Source organism: Bos javanicus, chromosome 3 (genome assembly GCF_032452875.1).
Source record: "Bos javanicus breed banteng chromosome 3, ARS-OSU_banteng_1.0, whole genome shotgun sequence".
NCBI lineage: Eukaryota > Metazoa > Chordata > Mammalia > Artiodactyla > Bovidae > Bos > Bos javanicus.
This window is the reverse complement of record NC_083870.1, coordinates 73699081-73714707: the sequence shown is the minus strand read 5'-3', so window position 1 is coordinate 73714707 and position 15627 is coordinate 73699081. Positions and strand designations below refer to the sequence as shown.

Genomic DNA, 15627 nt, shown 5'->3' with positions numbered 1-15627 from the left:
TAACTGAATGTACCAGAGCTTATGAAAATTTATTACGTTCCATCTTGAACCTCATTTGGGAACAGGGACAAAGTTTCTCTTCAAGTTATTCACAAAGCTGCTGCAATTTTATATGCGCAATCAATATTGATTAATAACCATGAAAAGAGGGCTGCCTTGAACCTGGTGTAATTCTATCTTCAGGGAATCTTCAGATTATCAGGGGACACGAAGCTTCATGCTGGCTACAGAGCACTGTGCTCAATTTTGGGCTTTGACAAACCGAAGTTTGTTCAGTAGGTTTTGGCTAATTTCCTTTGGGAAATCAGTAAAACCCATGGATAGTGCTCAGTTTCTGACTTTGAAAGGGGTGAATTCACAAAATTAATACTTTTCAAATTTCCTCAAAACCAGAAACATATACACTTACACTCACACAGCTATATGGCTGTATATCACCGGTATACATGTGACAAAATTATTCCAAATTAAAGCAAAATTTAGGGCATGACCAGAAATCTGACCAAACTTACATAAAATATTTATTCAAGAGATGTAAATTTAACTGATCGATCAGTATTCAGTTCTTCATGGCACATTTAAGAAAATGTTAGCTACCAAAGGTATAATTTGAGAAGCAACAGTAAACATTGAATGTTTAAATCCATGTAAAAAGTCCTGTTGAGTTCATTTTCTTAATATTTTTAATATTATGTTGGTACCAATATTTCTACTTATGATTATACTTCCACTGAAATTAGTTCTTATAAAACATAGTCTGTATTATAACTATAATAAACACATCCTTAACTTTTTTTTTTTTTTACTTTCCCCTTTTTCCTTCTGATTTTCCTTCTCAAGTTAAAGTTGGTTAACAACACTTTCCTTTCTACCTGTTTGAGATGTCTGAAACCCTACAAAAGCCACTGAAGCACCCTTTTCAACTGATGGAATGTCTCGAGGCTATGCTTCAAACTTTCCTCCTCCCATTTTGTGTTTGAAGACAATCTTCCAGGGGTCTCCTGTGTTTCTGCACATCTTGTGAGCAGAGGCACTGACAGCTTTTGTTCCTGACAATCTTTTCAAGGATGTTTGTATAGCGAACAGTCTTAGAAGATAGAAGAAGTGGTTCTCTCCATGGAGCAAAGGGCAGGTTTGTTTATGGTCCAGTATCATAAAGATAATTTCTCTCTCTGTGGCAAAAGGCTGGTTTGCTTGCTGCCATTATATATGAAAAAAATTGAGTTTCTAAGCTAAAGGAACCTCAGCTATGACATAAACCTACTGTGTGTATAGATTTCTCTTAACCCTCATCATATCGTAATTGGGACTTGGGGAACTGACATAAGAAAATGACAATACTCTGGCTATTGCTATTTCTATGAGTAATAAATTGCCCTTTGTCTCTGTCTTCTGTCAGCATTTGTGAAATTGTGGCAGATCCCTCACAGTTCTTGACATCTGTCTCCCTAATTTCTGTCCTTTGGGTTTATATAAGGATGCTTTTCTCTACACAAATCCTTCAGATGATAACTCATTGGTCAGTCTTTCTCTCAATTCAATTTCTGTCCATATTTCTGCATCCTTACTTGAACTGTATCAGTCTAAAGTACCAACTTGTCTGGAATAAAAAACAAAACAAAAATCAAGTTAAATAAGTGACAATGAACTAAAGTCAGAGAGGTAAAAAGGATAGAAACGAAAGTGTGAACACACACACAAGTGAGTTATACATGGAGTACTGCTGCTGCTGCTGCTAAGTCGCTTCAGTCGTGTCCGACTCTGTGCGACCCCAGAGACGGCAGCCCACCAGGCTTCCCCGTCCCTGGCATTCTCCAGGCAAGAACACTGGAGTGGGTTGCCATTTCCTTCCAATGCATGAAAGTGAAAAGTGAAAGTGAAGTTGCTCAGTCGTGTCCGACTCTAGCAACCCCATGGACTGCAGCCCACCAGGCTCCTCGGTCCACAGGATTCTCCAGGCAAAAGTACTGGAGTGGGGTGCCATTGCCTTCTCCGACATGGAGTACAGACCCATGTAAATCCATATGGCAGCTTGTTTTCAACTGTATCCCCATGGGAGACATCACTGTAGAGATACACTAATTTTAACAGTTGAGAGTAGGCGGCATTGTCAGGCTGGGTGTCTTGCTTCTTTGACAGATTGACTCTGCTTTCTCTTTTCTTAGGGCTCATTGCTAAAAGTATTACTTCCTTTCAGTCCTATTTCTCACCTCTTCTCTCAATCCCCCCAACAATAGAATCTATAGACCCATGTTCAGATAAGCATGGCTAGTGATAAAATAATCAGAAATTTTTATTTGAGTGAATAGTATTTATTAACTCTTATTTTAGAGAGTTCCAGAATGGTGAGCAGTAACTCACTGCAACAAGAGTCCTAAGATTCAATGGAAACTTATCATAAATGCATATTTCCAGGCCATATACCCTAAAGATTTTTATTCAGTAGGCCTGGTGGGACACAGATTTTCCATTTCTAGTAACCTTTTGGGTGACTCTCCTGAAGTTTGTCTCAGAGTATTATATAAGAAACTCTGCTCTAGAAACTGCCTCATTCTGGCATTATGCACATTTGCTCAGTTGTTGTTCAGTCACTCAGTCATGTCCAACTGTTTGCCACCCCATGCCAGGCTTCTCTGTTCCTACCATCTCCTAGAGTTTGCTCAAATTCATGTCCATTGAGTAGGTGATGCTATCCAACCATCTCATCCTCTGTCATCCCCTTCTCCTCCTGCGTTCAATCTTTCCCAGCATCAGGGTCTTTTTCAACGAGTCAACACCAAATGTATAGCTCAGCTACTGACAAATGTTAGTTGGTGGCAAAAATTTGCCCTGGCAATAGTCAACTACTGAGTGTGTTTTGATAGATACTTTTTGACCCATACAATTGAGATTAAATATATGAAAAATGCTTAGTGTTAGCATCTGGGGATCTATTTGGAAAATTTTCTTCTGATCTATGGAATTCATATGTAATTCATATATATAATTCATTCATATAATCTGAATTCTATGTATTCATTATTAACATTGGCTGCATAGAGAAAGATTTATAAATGTGAGGAAAAAAAAATTGAAAGTTGTAGCTTGAAAACACTTCTAGTAAAAAACTATTGTCTCCCAAATATTCAATTAGAATAAGTCAAACAATGTGAACAATTTTGAGAGAAAGACTAAGGGAGTATCTTTGAAAAGTAAAAACTATTTCAGTCATTACTGTTGAGATCATAATACATGAAATAAGCTATTAATGAAAAAATGTCTGTCATCAGTGTTTTGAAATGCATTTAGAAGAAGGGTGTAACATAATGACATTGATTGTTCTGCAAGTATCACTTAATAATCTAACTTCCTAATAATGAGGTTCATGAAAAAAATTCATTTTCTCAATATTGTCCAAGCCAAACAGAATTAAATACTCAAATGATAGGAATATCATAGTAACAGTTTTTCTCTTTAAGTACAAAACAACATGCTTCTGGAATTCCACACTTAAATTTAATCAGAATACACTTCAAGTGAAACCCATGAGAATTGAGACAACCCCATGAGTCCAGGATGCTTCAGAAATAAGGACACCACAGTTTAGGATTGGGATGATATTGAAAACATTGCCATCTACACATTAAACTGAATTATTGTAGGATTACTTGGGGCAATTGATGTTACTAAAACAATTCAATCAATATTCTAACAGGCGAACATTTGCACTGCCAAAAAGTACTGTTTATCAATAGACTTCCTCTTTAAAAATAGCAACATAAGCTTCAGACAGTATTTTCCAGGTGTTTAATCTTCCCTTTGAAATTTTTTAATAAAAGGTGATGGGACTTACAGTTTACGACAATTTTCACTTTTTTCACATCTGGGAATGACACATCATTTTCTGCACTGCATTCATATTCTCCAGCCTGGTCCCTTGTAATTCCATAGATGTCCAAATATTGTCCGTTTTCAAATGGTTTTGCTACATGAGAAAAATTTTAAAAAGTACAGTGTGTTTAACTGTATCTGCCTGAGGCTTCATTCAAGTAAAACAACAATCACATGTCTTCCTATTAGATATTGCTGACAAAATAATTCCAAATGAAACTGGGGAATTATTAAACCTTTTGTTCTCTTATGTTCAGAAAAATCAGAGAAAAAAGCAGAAACTGAACAAGGGATACTAAAACAACTGTTTCCCCAGAACAGGATATACATGTGTTCTTTTTAATTGATTGTGGTCTCCTAACCTCCTCACACATCAAATCAAGCTCTGCACATTTCTGTAATTGAGTTCAACAACCTCCTAGCAGTGTAGAGCAAATTCAGTAATATGACTTGGTACATATTGACTTTTATATAGTGTAAGCTAGCAACTTGACATCTAACCTAACTAAATGTTACTTTTCTTTTGGGGAAATCTCACACTCATTCACAAGGTTTCTAGCTAGATGGCTTAATAAAGTATGGAGATATACTAAAACATTACCATATTTCAGTGTTCATACTTATTAAGGTTTCAAAGGAAGGTACACTATATATAACACACAGAGAAGGAAATGGCAACCCATTCCAGTGTTCTTGCCTGGAGAATCCCAGGGATGGGGGAGCCTGGTGGGCTGCCGTCTATGGGGTCACACAGAGTCGGACACGTCTGAAGCAACTTAGCAGCAGCAGTGCATGCATGCTAAGTTGCTTCAGTTGTTTTCAACTCTGACTCTTTGTGACCCTATGGACTGGAGCCTACCAGCCTCCTCTGTCCATGGGATTCTCCAGGCAAGAATACTGGAGTGGGTTGCCATGCCGTCCTCCAGGGGATCTCCCCAACTCAGGGACTGAACCCTCACGTCTCCTGGATTGGCTGGTGGGTTCTTTACCACCAGCAGCATCTGGGAAGCCCTATAATCTGCCATGTTTAGAATACATATGATTAAGTCATTTCTCCATTTATCTGGCCAATCACAGCTTGTAGGTAGAGAGTTATTCTTCTGAGATGATAATCAGTTGATAAGCTATTGCAGGTATACAGAGGTGAGCTTATAAAAGAAGCAATTGTCTTCAAATTCATATGCTTAAAATCTGATTTTATAATCATTTCTTTGCTTAACCTAGTTCCTTTATCTGACTCCAATTCACTAAAGTAATATTGATTTTCTATTGTTTCTTCCTGTTTCTCTTATTTTTCACCTATACAATGAAGATAATCTAGGCTTAAATGTGTCTGTAAAAACTATTGAAATATAGGGAGGACAAAATCCTTATTCACATCTAAGAATTTTAAAATATAATGGATTATAAAGGGGGGTATTAAACAGAAATTCAAGTATGGGGAAAATTGATATCCTATATCAGAATTAAATAATCTCATTGGGCAGTATAAAATGAAGCCAATCACAAATGAAAAGGTAAAATGTTGTGAAAACTTGTAAAAAAGCATATTTTATAAGGGTTAAACCTATTTTCAATAGAAGTGGGATGGGAAGGGAGATGAGAGGGTGGTTCAAGAGGGAGGGGACATATGTATACCTATGGCTGATTCATGTTAAGGTTTGACAGAAACCAGCACAGTTCTGTAAAGCAATCATCCTTCAATCAAATAATAAATATATTTAATTTTTTTAAATGACTGGGAATGAGAAGAAAAACGTCATAGGACCAAAGAAATAGAAAGATGCACATAAATGATCACAAACTATAATTGTTTAGAACAGCATAAAATTAGTAAATTTGTGTTATAATGTGATTTTATAGTATATTATAGAGTATATAACATATATTATATACATAGATACATATATATCATAATAATGATATAGCTTTTTAATAATAATTATTGTTCAAAAAAATTTTACATGGGAATTCCCTGGTGGCCCAGTGGTTAGGACTCCAACTCCACCTTTCCACTATAGGGGCATATATCCCATCCCTGGTTGGGGAAATAAGATCCCACTAGCTGCCTAGTGTGGCCAAAAAAAACAAGAAATGCGTATCTGAAAATTTTACATGCATATTCCCATTTTTGTGTACTGATATAATTTTAAGAAGTGTTACCCCCTAAAATGCATGTTTTTGATAAATAAATCATAAAATATGATGTATATTAGTGTATGCTATTGTTTAAAGAAATACATTAGATTTGTATGTCTATGGGAAATAAAAAGTATAATAAAAAAGGGAAAAATAGGTTTCTGAAATATAAAAAAAAGCATTTTTTTCCTCTCCTAAATGGTTAAATGACATATTTTGAAAGATTGACAGCAACTAAAGAAGTCATGTGATAAAATTTCATTCAACTCTAGAGAACACCTTTTAAAATCTATTGAATGTTTGTTCATAGAGTTCACTGTACAATCTATGCACCTAGATTCAAAGATCCTTCTCCAGCCTCATCAGGGAACAATGTATTTACAACTACCAGATTTATGCATGAGAGCAGTACCTATAGAGCCAGTGAATGGGCGATACTGCCAATACTAGCTATCGATAAGATGACACTAATAAAAAGAAGCATAAATGTATGGCCAACACCTTCATTTTCCTCACTAGATTCCTGAGACTTTAATCTACTCCCTTAATTCCATTTACTATGCATCAGCTCTTCCCAAAGGTGTGCTCGAAGTATTCTCTTGTTTTTACACAAATACAGTTCTGTTTCCATCCTGAACTCATCTTGCTCTTTTCTCAGTCTAATCTAGCCATGCTTGAATTCCAAATTTGAAACTTGGAGTTGTTTTGCCTAGAATTTATACCCTGGAGTATACTGGTTGTCAATAATTTTCTTGGTTGTTTCTCTGGCTTTTGTTATCCTCAGCTTTCCTGCCATAATTCTTTACCTTAGTTTTAGACTCAAGGAAACCAAACTTGTCCTTAGATACTCGTCAGGGTCTCCCTCTATTTCCATCTCTCTCCTAGCAAGGTGAGAAAATTTGGCATAGTACACTGAAATGCAAAGATTAACATTTCAGTTCACGCAGTCTAACTCAATTTTTCCCACAAATGGAGGGGAAAGACCAAGGCTGAAGGGATATATTGACTTGGAATCCTTACCACTGCCATAACTTCACAATGTTTATGATGTTGATGTACTATCCCAGGGTACTCCTTATAAATCTGAAGATGTATTAAAAATTATGGAGTGTTTTTATTTCTTAGGATACCAATTATAAATATTAGTGAGACATAAACTATTTTGACTTCTTCTGTGTATGGGTTTTACCATTCATCATGAGTACAAACAATAATTCCTGTTTTGTTGTCTCTGTGTTTCTAGCTCTAGCATAGTACTTGAAACAGTATACACTTGGTAAATATTTATTGAATAGGTAAATGCATATATTGATTAAAGAATTAATAAAGTCCTATAAAGGTAGTGTACAAAGAATCTAAAGTAAATGCCCATATGCAAAGAAGTTGTCAGTTTTCTTTCAGCCGAGAGGAAGGGAAAGAACTTTAAAGAGTTATCATCCTTACTAACTTCTTGACAGGACAGTGATGGCAGTGGTGAGAACAGACTTTCTGTGTAGCTGTCATAGATCCTATTTTAAGATTATAAAGACTAACAAAAACTTTAAATATAATATTGAAGAAAAAAGATAGATATTGCCTGTAATCTAAACAATAGTTTTCTTTTGTGTTTAATGTCTTGTGTTTAATGTTTTTGTGTTTAATGTCTAGACATGTGTAGGGAGAAGGCAATGGCAACCCACCCCAGTACTCTTGCCTGGAAAATCCCATGGATGGAGGAGCCTGGTAGGCTGCAGTCCATGGGGTCGCTAAGAGTTGGACACGACTGAGTGACTTCACTTTCACTTTTCACTTTCATGCACTGGAGGAGGAAATGGCAACCCACTCCAGTGTTCTTGCCTGGAGAATTCCAGGGATGGGGGAGCCTGGTGGGCTGCCATCTCTGGGGTTGCACAGAGTTGAACACCACTGAAGCGACTTAGCAGCAGCAGCAGCAGACATGTGTAGATGCTTCTCCAGAAAATAGAGAACTGAAGAAATTCCACACTTTCAGTCATGCCACTATTATTACCCTCTTAAAAGGGAAAGCTGAGAAATAGGCTGCAGCTATGCTTTATAACATCACTCTCATACTGATCTCTGATAAGAATCTGGCTAGGCAGTCCATGGGGTCGCTGAGAGTTGGACGTGACTGAGTGATTTCACTTTCAATTTTCACTTTCATGCATTGGAGAAGGAAATGGCAACCCACTCCAGTGTTCTTGCCTGGAGAATTCCAGGGATGGGGGAGCCTGGTGGGCTGCCGTCTCTGGGGTTGCACAGAGTTGAACACGACTGAAGCGACCTAGCAGCAGCAGCAGTAGAAAGAGTTCTATCAATTCAGTTCAGTTCAGTCGCTCAGTCGTGTCCGACTCTTTGTGACCCCATGAATTACAGCACGCCAGGCCTCCCTGTCCATCACCAAACCCGGAGTTCACCCAAACTCATGTCCATCGAGTTGGTGATGCCATCCAGCCATCTCATCCTCTGTCGTCCCCTTCTCTTCCTGCCCCCAATCCCTCCCAGCATCAGAGTCTTTTCCAATGAGTCAACTCTTCGCATGAGGTGGCCAAAGTATTGGAGTTTCAGCTTTAGCATCAGTCCTTCCAAAGAAATGCCGGGGCTGATCTCCTTTAGAATGGACTGGTTGGATCTCCTTGCGGTCCAAGGGACTCTCAAGAGTCTTCTCCAACAACACAGTTCAAAAGCATCAATTCTTCGGGGCTCAGCCTTCTTCACAGTCTAACTCTCACATCCATACGTGACCACAGGAAAAACCATAGCCTTGACTAGATGGACCTTTGTTAGCAAAGTAATGTCTCTGCTTTTCAATATGCAATCTAGCTTGGTCATAACTTTCCTTCCAAGGAGTAAGCATCTTTTAATTTCATGGCTGCAGTCACCATCTGCACTGATTTTGGAGCCCCAAAAAATAAAGTCTGACATACACTGTTTCCACTGTTTCCCCATCTATTTCCCATGAAGTGATGGGACCAGATGCCATGATCTTCGTTTTCTGAATGTTGAGTTTTAAGCCAGCTTTATCACTCTCCACTTTCACTTTCATCAAGAGGCTTTTTAGTTTCTCTTTACTTTCTGCCAAAAGGGTGGTGTCATCTGCATATCTGAGGTTATTGATATTTCTCCCAGTAATCTTGATTCCAGCTTGTGCTTCTTCCAGCCCAGCATTTCTCATGATGAACTCTACGTATAAGTTAAATAAGCAGGGTGACAATATACAGCCTTGACGTACTCCTTTTCCTATTTGGAACCAGTCTGTTGTTCCATGTCCAGTTCTAACTGTTGCTTCCTGACCTGCATACAGATTTCTCAAGAGGCAGGTCAGGTGGTTGGGATTCCCATCTCTTTCAGAATTTTCCAGTTTATTGTGATCCACACAGTCAAAGGCTTTGGCATAGTCAATAAAGCAGAAATAGATGTTTTTCTGGAACTCTTTTTGATTCTTAGTGGTATCCAATTCTTTGCAACCCTATGTGCTGTATCCTTCCAGGCTTCTCTGTCCATGGGATTCTCCAGAGAAGAATACTGGAGTTGGTTCCCATGCCCTTCTCCAGGGGATCTTCTGGACCCAGGGATCAAAACCCTGTCTCTTATGTCTGCTGCATTGGCAGGTAGGTTCTTTACCACTCAGGCCACCTGGGAAGCCCTTCTAGCACATTATCCTTCACTAATTTTCCTCTCATCTCTCTAACTTTTTCACTTTTTCAAAATCCTTCACGTCTCCCAAATATTGCTTCTGCCCTATGATCTTTTTTCCTCATTCAGCACATTTTCCAAAATTCAAGGGGTCTTGTTCACTCATTTTCATTTCATTATTATCTACATGCTGATTAGTATCTTATTGATCTGTTTAACTTATATCTGTATCCTGAATCTTGGGCACAGTTATTCAGCTGGACATCTCCCTTTGGATGTCTCACAGGCATCTCAAAATCAAATCACAAAAACTAAACTTACCTTTCCTGCCATACTTGAAACACCCCCTGAGTTTCAAGTCTCAATGAGTGATCTGATTATCATCCAGTTGCTCAAGCCACAAATCTTAGTATTAACTTTGACAGCACCTTTTGTCTTAGTTCATAAACCATCAGTCACCGTGTCCTGTCAATTTTACCTCCTAAATAAATTCTCAAACCTCTCCTAGGAGCCCCTCTGTCTCAGTTACTTATCTCTGAATGCATATACTCAGATGTGCCAATGACTGCATACTACTTTGCAGTCATTTCAGTCATTTCCCAAAACCCTTGCTCAGAAACAGTCAACCCATTTTTCAAGGCTGCCCTGCAGGAATATTATTTTTTAGGGTCTCATAGCCATTTATTACTACATAGTACTCTGCAACTGAATTTTAAAACACTCTTTGAATGCTTCACTTACATTTATGATTGTAATCATTTTCTGTCATCTTGTTGTCTACCAGCATATTTATGTAAGTATCTCCTCTATGCATTTTACCATATTGAGTGGCTAGGGATGAGGGTTCTAGAACTAGTCTAGGCTTCAAATGTCAGCTCTGTCATTTAAAAGCTCTGTGACCTGATACAAGGTATTTGACCAATAGTTTACTCAAATATGATGTGTGAGGAGAGTAACAGAAACTGCCTCCTATGTATGGTTGGATTAAGAGGGTTAATGCAAGTAAAGTGTTTAGAACACTGATACATCATAGGAAATACATATATATATATATACACATAAATATATATGCACAAACTACTAATATGTAATAGTATAATATATATACATATTAGCACTCTGCAGAAGTATAATGAAAAAAGGAATGAAAAATATTAAAAATTCAAAGTTATTAACATAGGAATATAAAATATCTCAAATGAAATATTGATTTAAATTAATTGGAAGTCTAGATACCGAGAAAAAACTTTATTAAACTTTAAAGTATTTATCCAAGCATTTTGAGGTATTTATCTAAACTGAAGCAGATGGAGAAAAGAGTACAAATAACCAAACAAATCTTTAAACCAACAGAGCCTCAGTGATATATGGAAAATATAAATTTCTCTTATATGGATAACTGAGTCCCCTAAAGGGGATAGAAAAAATATTTGGAGAAATAAAGGAGGTATTTTTTTTCCAAATTTGACACATACAATAAAACTTCAGATAAATGAAGTTAATAATCTCCAATCAGGATAAACACAAATAAAAATCACTCAAAAGCACAATATAATCAACTTGCTAAAAACCAAAGAGAAAGAGAAAATTTAAAAAGCATCCAGAGACAAAATAAACATTACATGTCAAGAAAGAGAAATAAATATTTGCTGCACTTGTCTGAAGTACATAAGCCAAAAGACAATGGAACACCACAAAAATGAATAAAATTCTAGTATCAGTCCTGTAAGCTTCAGTCTTAAGAAGCTAGAAGAAGAACAAATGAAACCTAAATTAAATAGACTTGTGGAAATAATAAAAATCAGAAATCAGTAAAATTAAAAACAGTCAATAGAGAAAATTAATGAAACCAAAATTAGTCTTTTAAAAGATCACTGAAGTGGGAAAAGCTTGGCCAGGCTGATAACAAATAGGAAGATAACACAAATTATCGATATCAGAGGTGAAAGAGAGGATATTGCTATAGTCATAAGAAAAATTGAATAGCTACTAAGCAAATATGAAGAAAAACTCCCTAACATTTAACTCAAGAATTTAGATTACATGGACAAATTGCTGGAAAGACACAAATCTCAAAACTGACTTAGAAGAAACAGAAAATCTGAATATTCAATACATATTCAATTATAATAAATTAAAAGTGAAAGTCACTCAGTCATGTCTGACTCTTTGTGACCCCATGGGCTATACAGTCCATGCAATTCTTCAGGCCAGGATTTGGAGTGGGTGGCCATTCCCTTCTCCAGGGGATCTTCCCAACCTAGGGATCGAACCCAGGTCTCCCGCATCACAGGCAGATTTTTTACCAGCTAAGCCACTAGGGAAGCCCTAAGAAGTTCAATTTATAACTTAAAATTTCCCACGTGGAAAACTCCAGAATCATGTTTAGTACAATTTTAAAAAAGAAATATTGCCAATTTATACAAAGTCTTTCTGAAAATGGAGGAGAAAGAGAATTCCCCAGATCATTTTGTAAGACTTACATTACTTCAGCATCAAAACTAATGACAACAAAAGAGAAAAAAAATAAACGTAAGCACAAAAGTCTTTTAAAAAAATCTTAGTAAACAAACCCAGTGACATATAAAAATGATAATATACCATTATCAAGTATGCTTTATCCCAGAATTGAAAGGCTGGTGGTACAACTGAAATATCAAACAATCTAATTTGCTTTATCAAGAACAACAACAATCTACATTATCTCTAAATGCAGGTAAATCATTGAAAGCATTCAACACTCATTCAAGATAATGTTTCAGAAAACAGAATTGAAGGAAACTTCTCAACGTGACAAAACTTCTGTGAGAACCTTACATCTAACCTCATACTTAATGATGTAAATGTTAATGCTTTCCCCCTAAGATGAGCATCAAGGCAAGGTTGTCCACTCTGACCCAAAGCTCACATCTTATATATAAATTAACTCAACAATCATCATTGACTTTAATGTGAATCATAAAGCTATAAATATTCTAGGAGAAAACAAGGGGAAAAAATTTGTTTTGGGCTGAAGGTTCTTAGATATGACACCTAAAGCACAAGACATATAAGAATTTATGGATACAATTGGATTTCATCAAAATTAAACAAAACTTTGCTTTATAAAACACACCATTAATTAAATAGGAAGTCAAGCCATATAACAGGATAAAACTTTCTAAATCATATTGGACAAAGGACTTAAGCATACATAAGGAATTCTCAAAGCTCAATAAACATATACAACTTAATAAAGAAATGAACAAAAGATTAAATAGATGCCTTTTTTTTTTAAAGAAAATCAATTATTAAATAGATATGTCAAAAGGTGATAAACATCAGTGCTCAGTCGCTTCAGTCATGTCCAACACTTTTTGACCCGTTGACTGTAGTCCACCAGGCTCTTATGTCCATGGGACTTTCCTAGCAAGAATACTAGAGTGGGTTGCCATGCCCTCTTCCAGGGGATATTCCTGACTCAGAGATTGAACCCACATCACCTACTTTTCCTCTATTGCAGGCAGATTCTTTACCACTGAACCACCAAGGAAGTTCCAATAAACATCATTAGTCATTATTAAAGTTAGGAAAATCAAAACCAAAATGAGATTTCATTGTATATGTATTAAAATGGGAAACACACACACACACAAACACATGCAAAACAACACTAATTAGTGCTGGTAGAAGCAGAGTACTGGGAGCTCATCTATATTACTGGTAGAATGTGAAATGGCACTGTCCTTTGAAAAAGTTTGTCAGTTCTTATAAAATTAAGTATGCATTTACCATGTTACCTAACAATTTTACTCCTAGAGAAATGTACATTTACACAGAAACCTGTATACAATGTTTATGTTGACTTCATTGGCAATTACTAAAAATGAATCGACCCAATGGTCCTTTAAGTAGTGAATGAAGAAACAAATTGTGGTACATCCCTATAATGCAATAACATCTGTCAATAAAGTTATAAAATGAGAGATGTTTTTACATATATATATATATATATATATATATATATATATACACAACATGGATTAATCTCAAATACATTTTACTAAGTGGAAGAAAATAGACCCAAAAGGCTACATGTATGAGTTCATTTGTATAACATTCCATGTTACTATAGATGTAAAGAATAGATCAGTTTTTGACAGGAGTTGGAGATGGAAAAGCTGGTTGACTATAGAAGAGCATCATGCAGGAATTTCTTAGAGTCCTTTAACTGTTTTGTATCTTGATTGTGGTGGTGAACACATGCAGATGTATTTGTTAAAACCCATAGAATTTTATGATACCTAAGCACGGTTATTTTGGAGAAGGCAATGGCACCCCACTCCAGTACTCTTGCCTGGAAAATCCATGGACAGAGGAGCCTGGTGGGCTGCAGTCCATGGAGTCGCTAAGAGTCGGACAGGACTGAGCGACTTCACTTTCACTTTTCTCTTTCATGCAGTGGAGAAGGAAATGGCAACCCACTCCAGTATTCTTGCCTGGAGAATCCCAGGGACGTTGGAGCCTCGTGGGCTGCCATCTATGGGGTCACACAGAGTCGGACACGACTGAAGCGACTTAACATAACATAACATGGTTATTTACTTTGTGTAAATTAATAGACAAAGAATATTGATATGTAACATACAGTTACATACTCAATAAAATGACCCAAATAAAAAAGACAATGCCAAATGTTGGTGATGAAATGGGGCCTATAACACAGCTCTGTCCTAAGGAAAACACATGAAAAATTATTTTCCAATCCTTTCAGTCCTAGAGGGAAGGGGAGTTTTAGGAGTATCCGTCAGTTCATGGTGAACATATTTTAGAAGTTCTGCAGCAGTGATGTGAATTACAACTCACTCTGCTATCTGTTGCCTTAGGATTTGAGCTGAAGGTTCCTTTTAGCATCCTATTACATTAGCTTTGTGACCCAAGGCCCTCTGTGAATAATACACTCTGTACTCCAGGGTCTGGCTAGAGAATGGAAGTTTGATTTCTATTATCACAAGTTCACATAGAGGAATAGCATTCATAAGGGATTACTTGAAGGAAATTCATTCATTTCTTCGGCTGTTTAATTTTTTCTTTTCAGAATAAGCCAGCATATTAGACTGTCCCTTTCATTATTTTATTATAGTTCCTATTAAAATTTCCTTTACCAAACTTTGCTTTAGTGTTATCATACCAGTCTTTGAGAGCCATTATAAGAATGCCCATATGAAATTTTCCATTATAGTATTATCAGAAAAGTTACTGAGGTCCTACTGCTGTAATTGATGTGTCCACTTACTGAAGACCCGTGGGAAAAATTCACTGTGTATCTTAGTACTAGGAAAAGCTCTTACTTTTGACATTCTAATTTGCTTTGATATTATAATACATGACTGTATACATTGTTTGTTCCCCTCTTCCTTCTTTTTTCTAGGCCACTAGATAATTTAAAACCAAAATAAAGGAAATTATATTTTTGATTTCTCTATACCTAGCATGTTTTGAGGATCATTAAGTAATAATATGTGAACATCATAAATAAGAATATAAAGGTGAAAATATTTGAAAAAAGCTATATTACATATAATAAGCAGACTTGTATTAAAATAAATAAATTAGATGGTTTTCTATTGGATATTATAATAGATCCTTTGGATATTACTTTGCTACAAGCAAAAATATTTGCTGAGCAGACAGAAAAAAAAGCAGCATGGTGCCTAACAGGAATGTTGCAATAATTATGACACCATCTTGAGTTCATAACTTTCAAATAATTAATCTTGTTGAGGCATCTAAAAGTCATTTAGCATCTTGAGGAAATAGACATATGACAATAGTTAATTCTAAATGTGTTTGTATCAATACTGCATTACTATTGTAGTATTGTTTGTACAATACTACAAACCTGCAGTAATCAAAACTGCATGGTACTAGTATAAAAAGACATATGGATCAATGAAACAGAATAGAGACCCCAAAAATAAACTCACACACCTACAGTCAATTAAT

At 36.3% G+C, this 15627-nt stretch overlaps 1 protein-coding gene across 1 annotated transcript in view; it reads right to left on the bottom strand.

Moving 5' to 3' along the window:
- NEGR1 (neuronal growth regulator 1) overlaps positions 1 to 15627 on the bottom strand; it is a 1040237-nt gene that overhangs the window by 351873 nt on the left and 672737 nt on the right. Inside the window, exon 4 of the mRNA XM_061411594.1 lies at positions 3833 to 3964. Within this exon, the coding sequence (XP_061267578.1) occupies positions 3833 to 3964 (132 nt within the window). The remainder of the gene's footprint in view (positions 1 to 3832; positions 3965 to 15627) is intronic.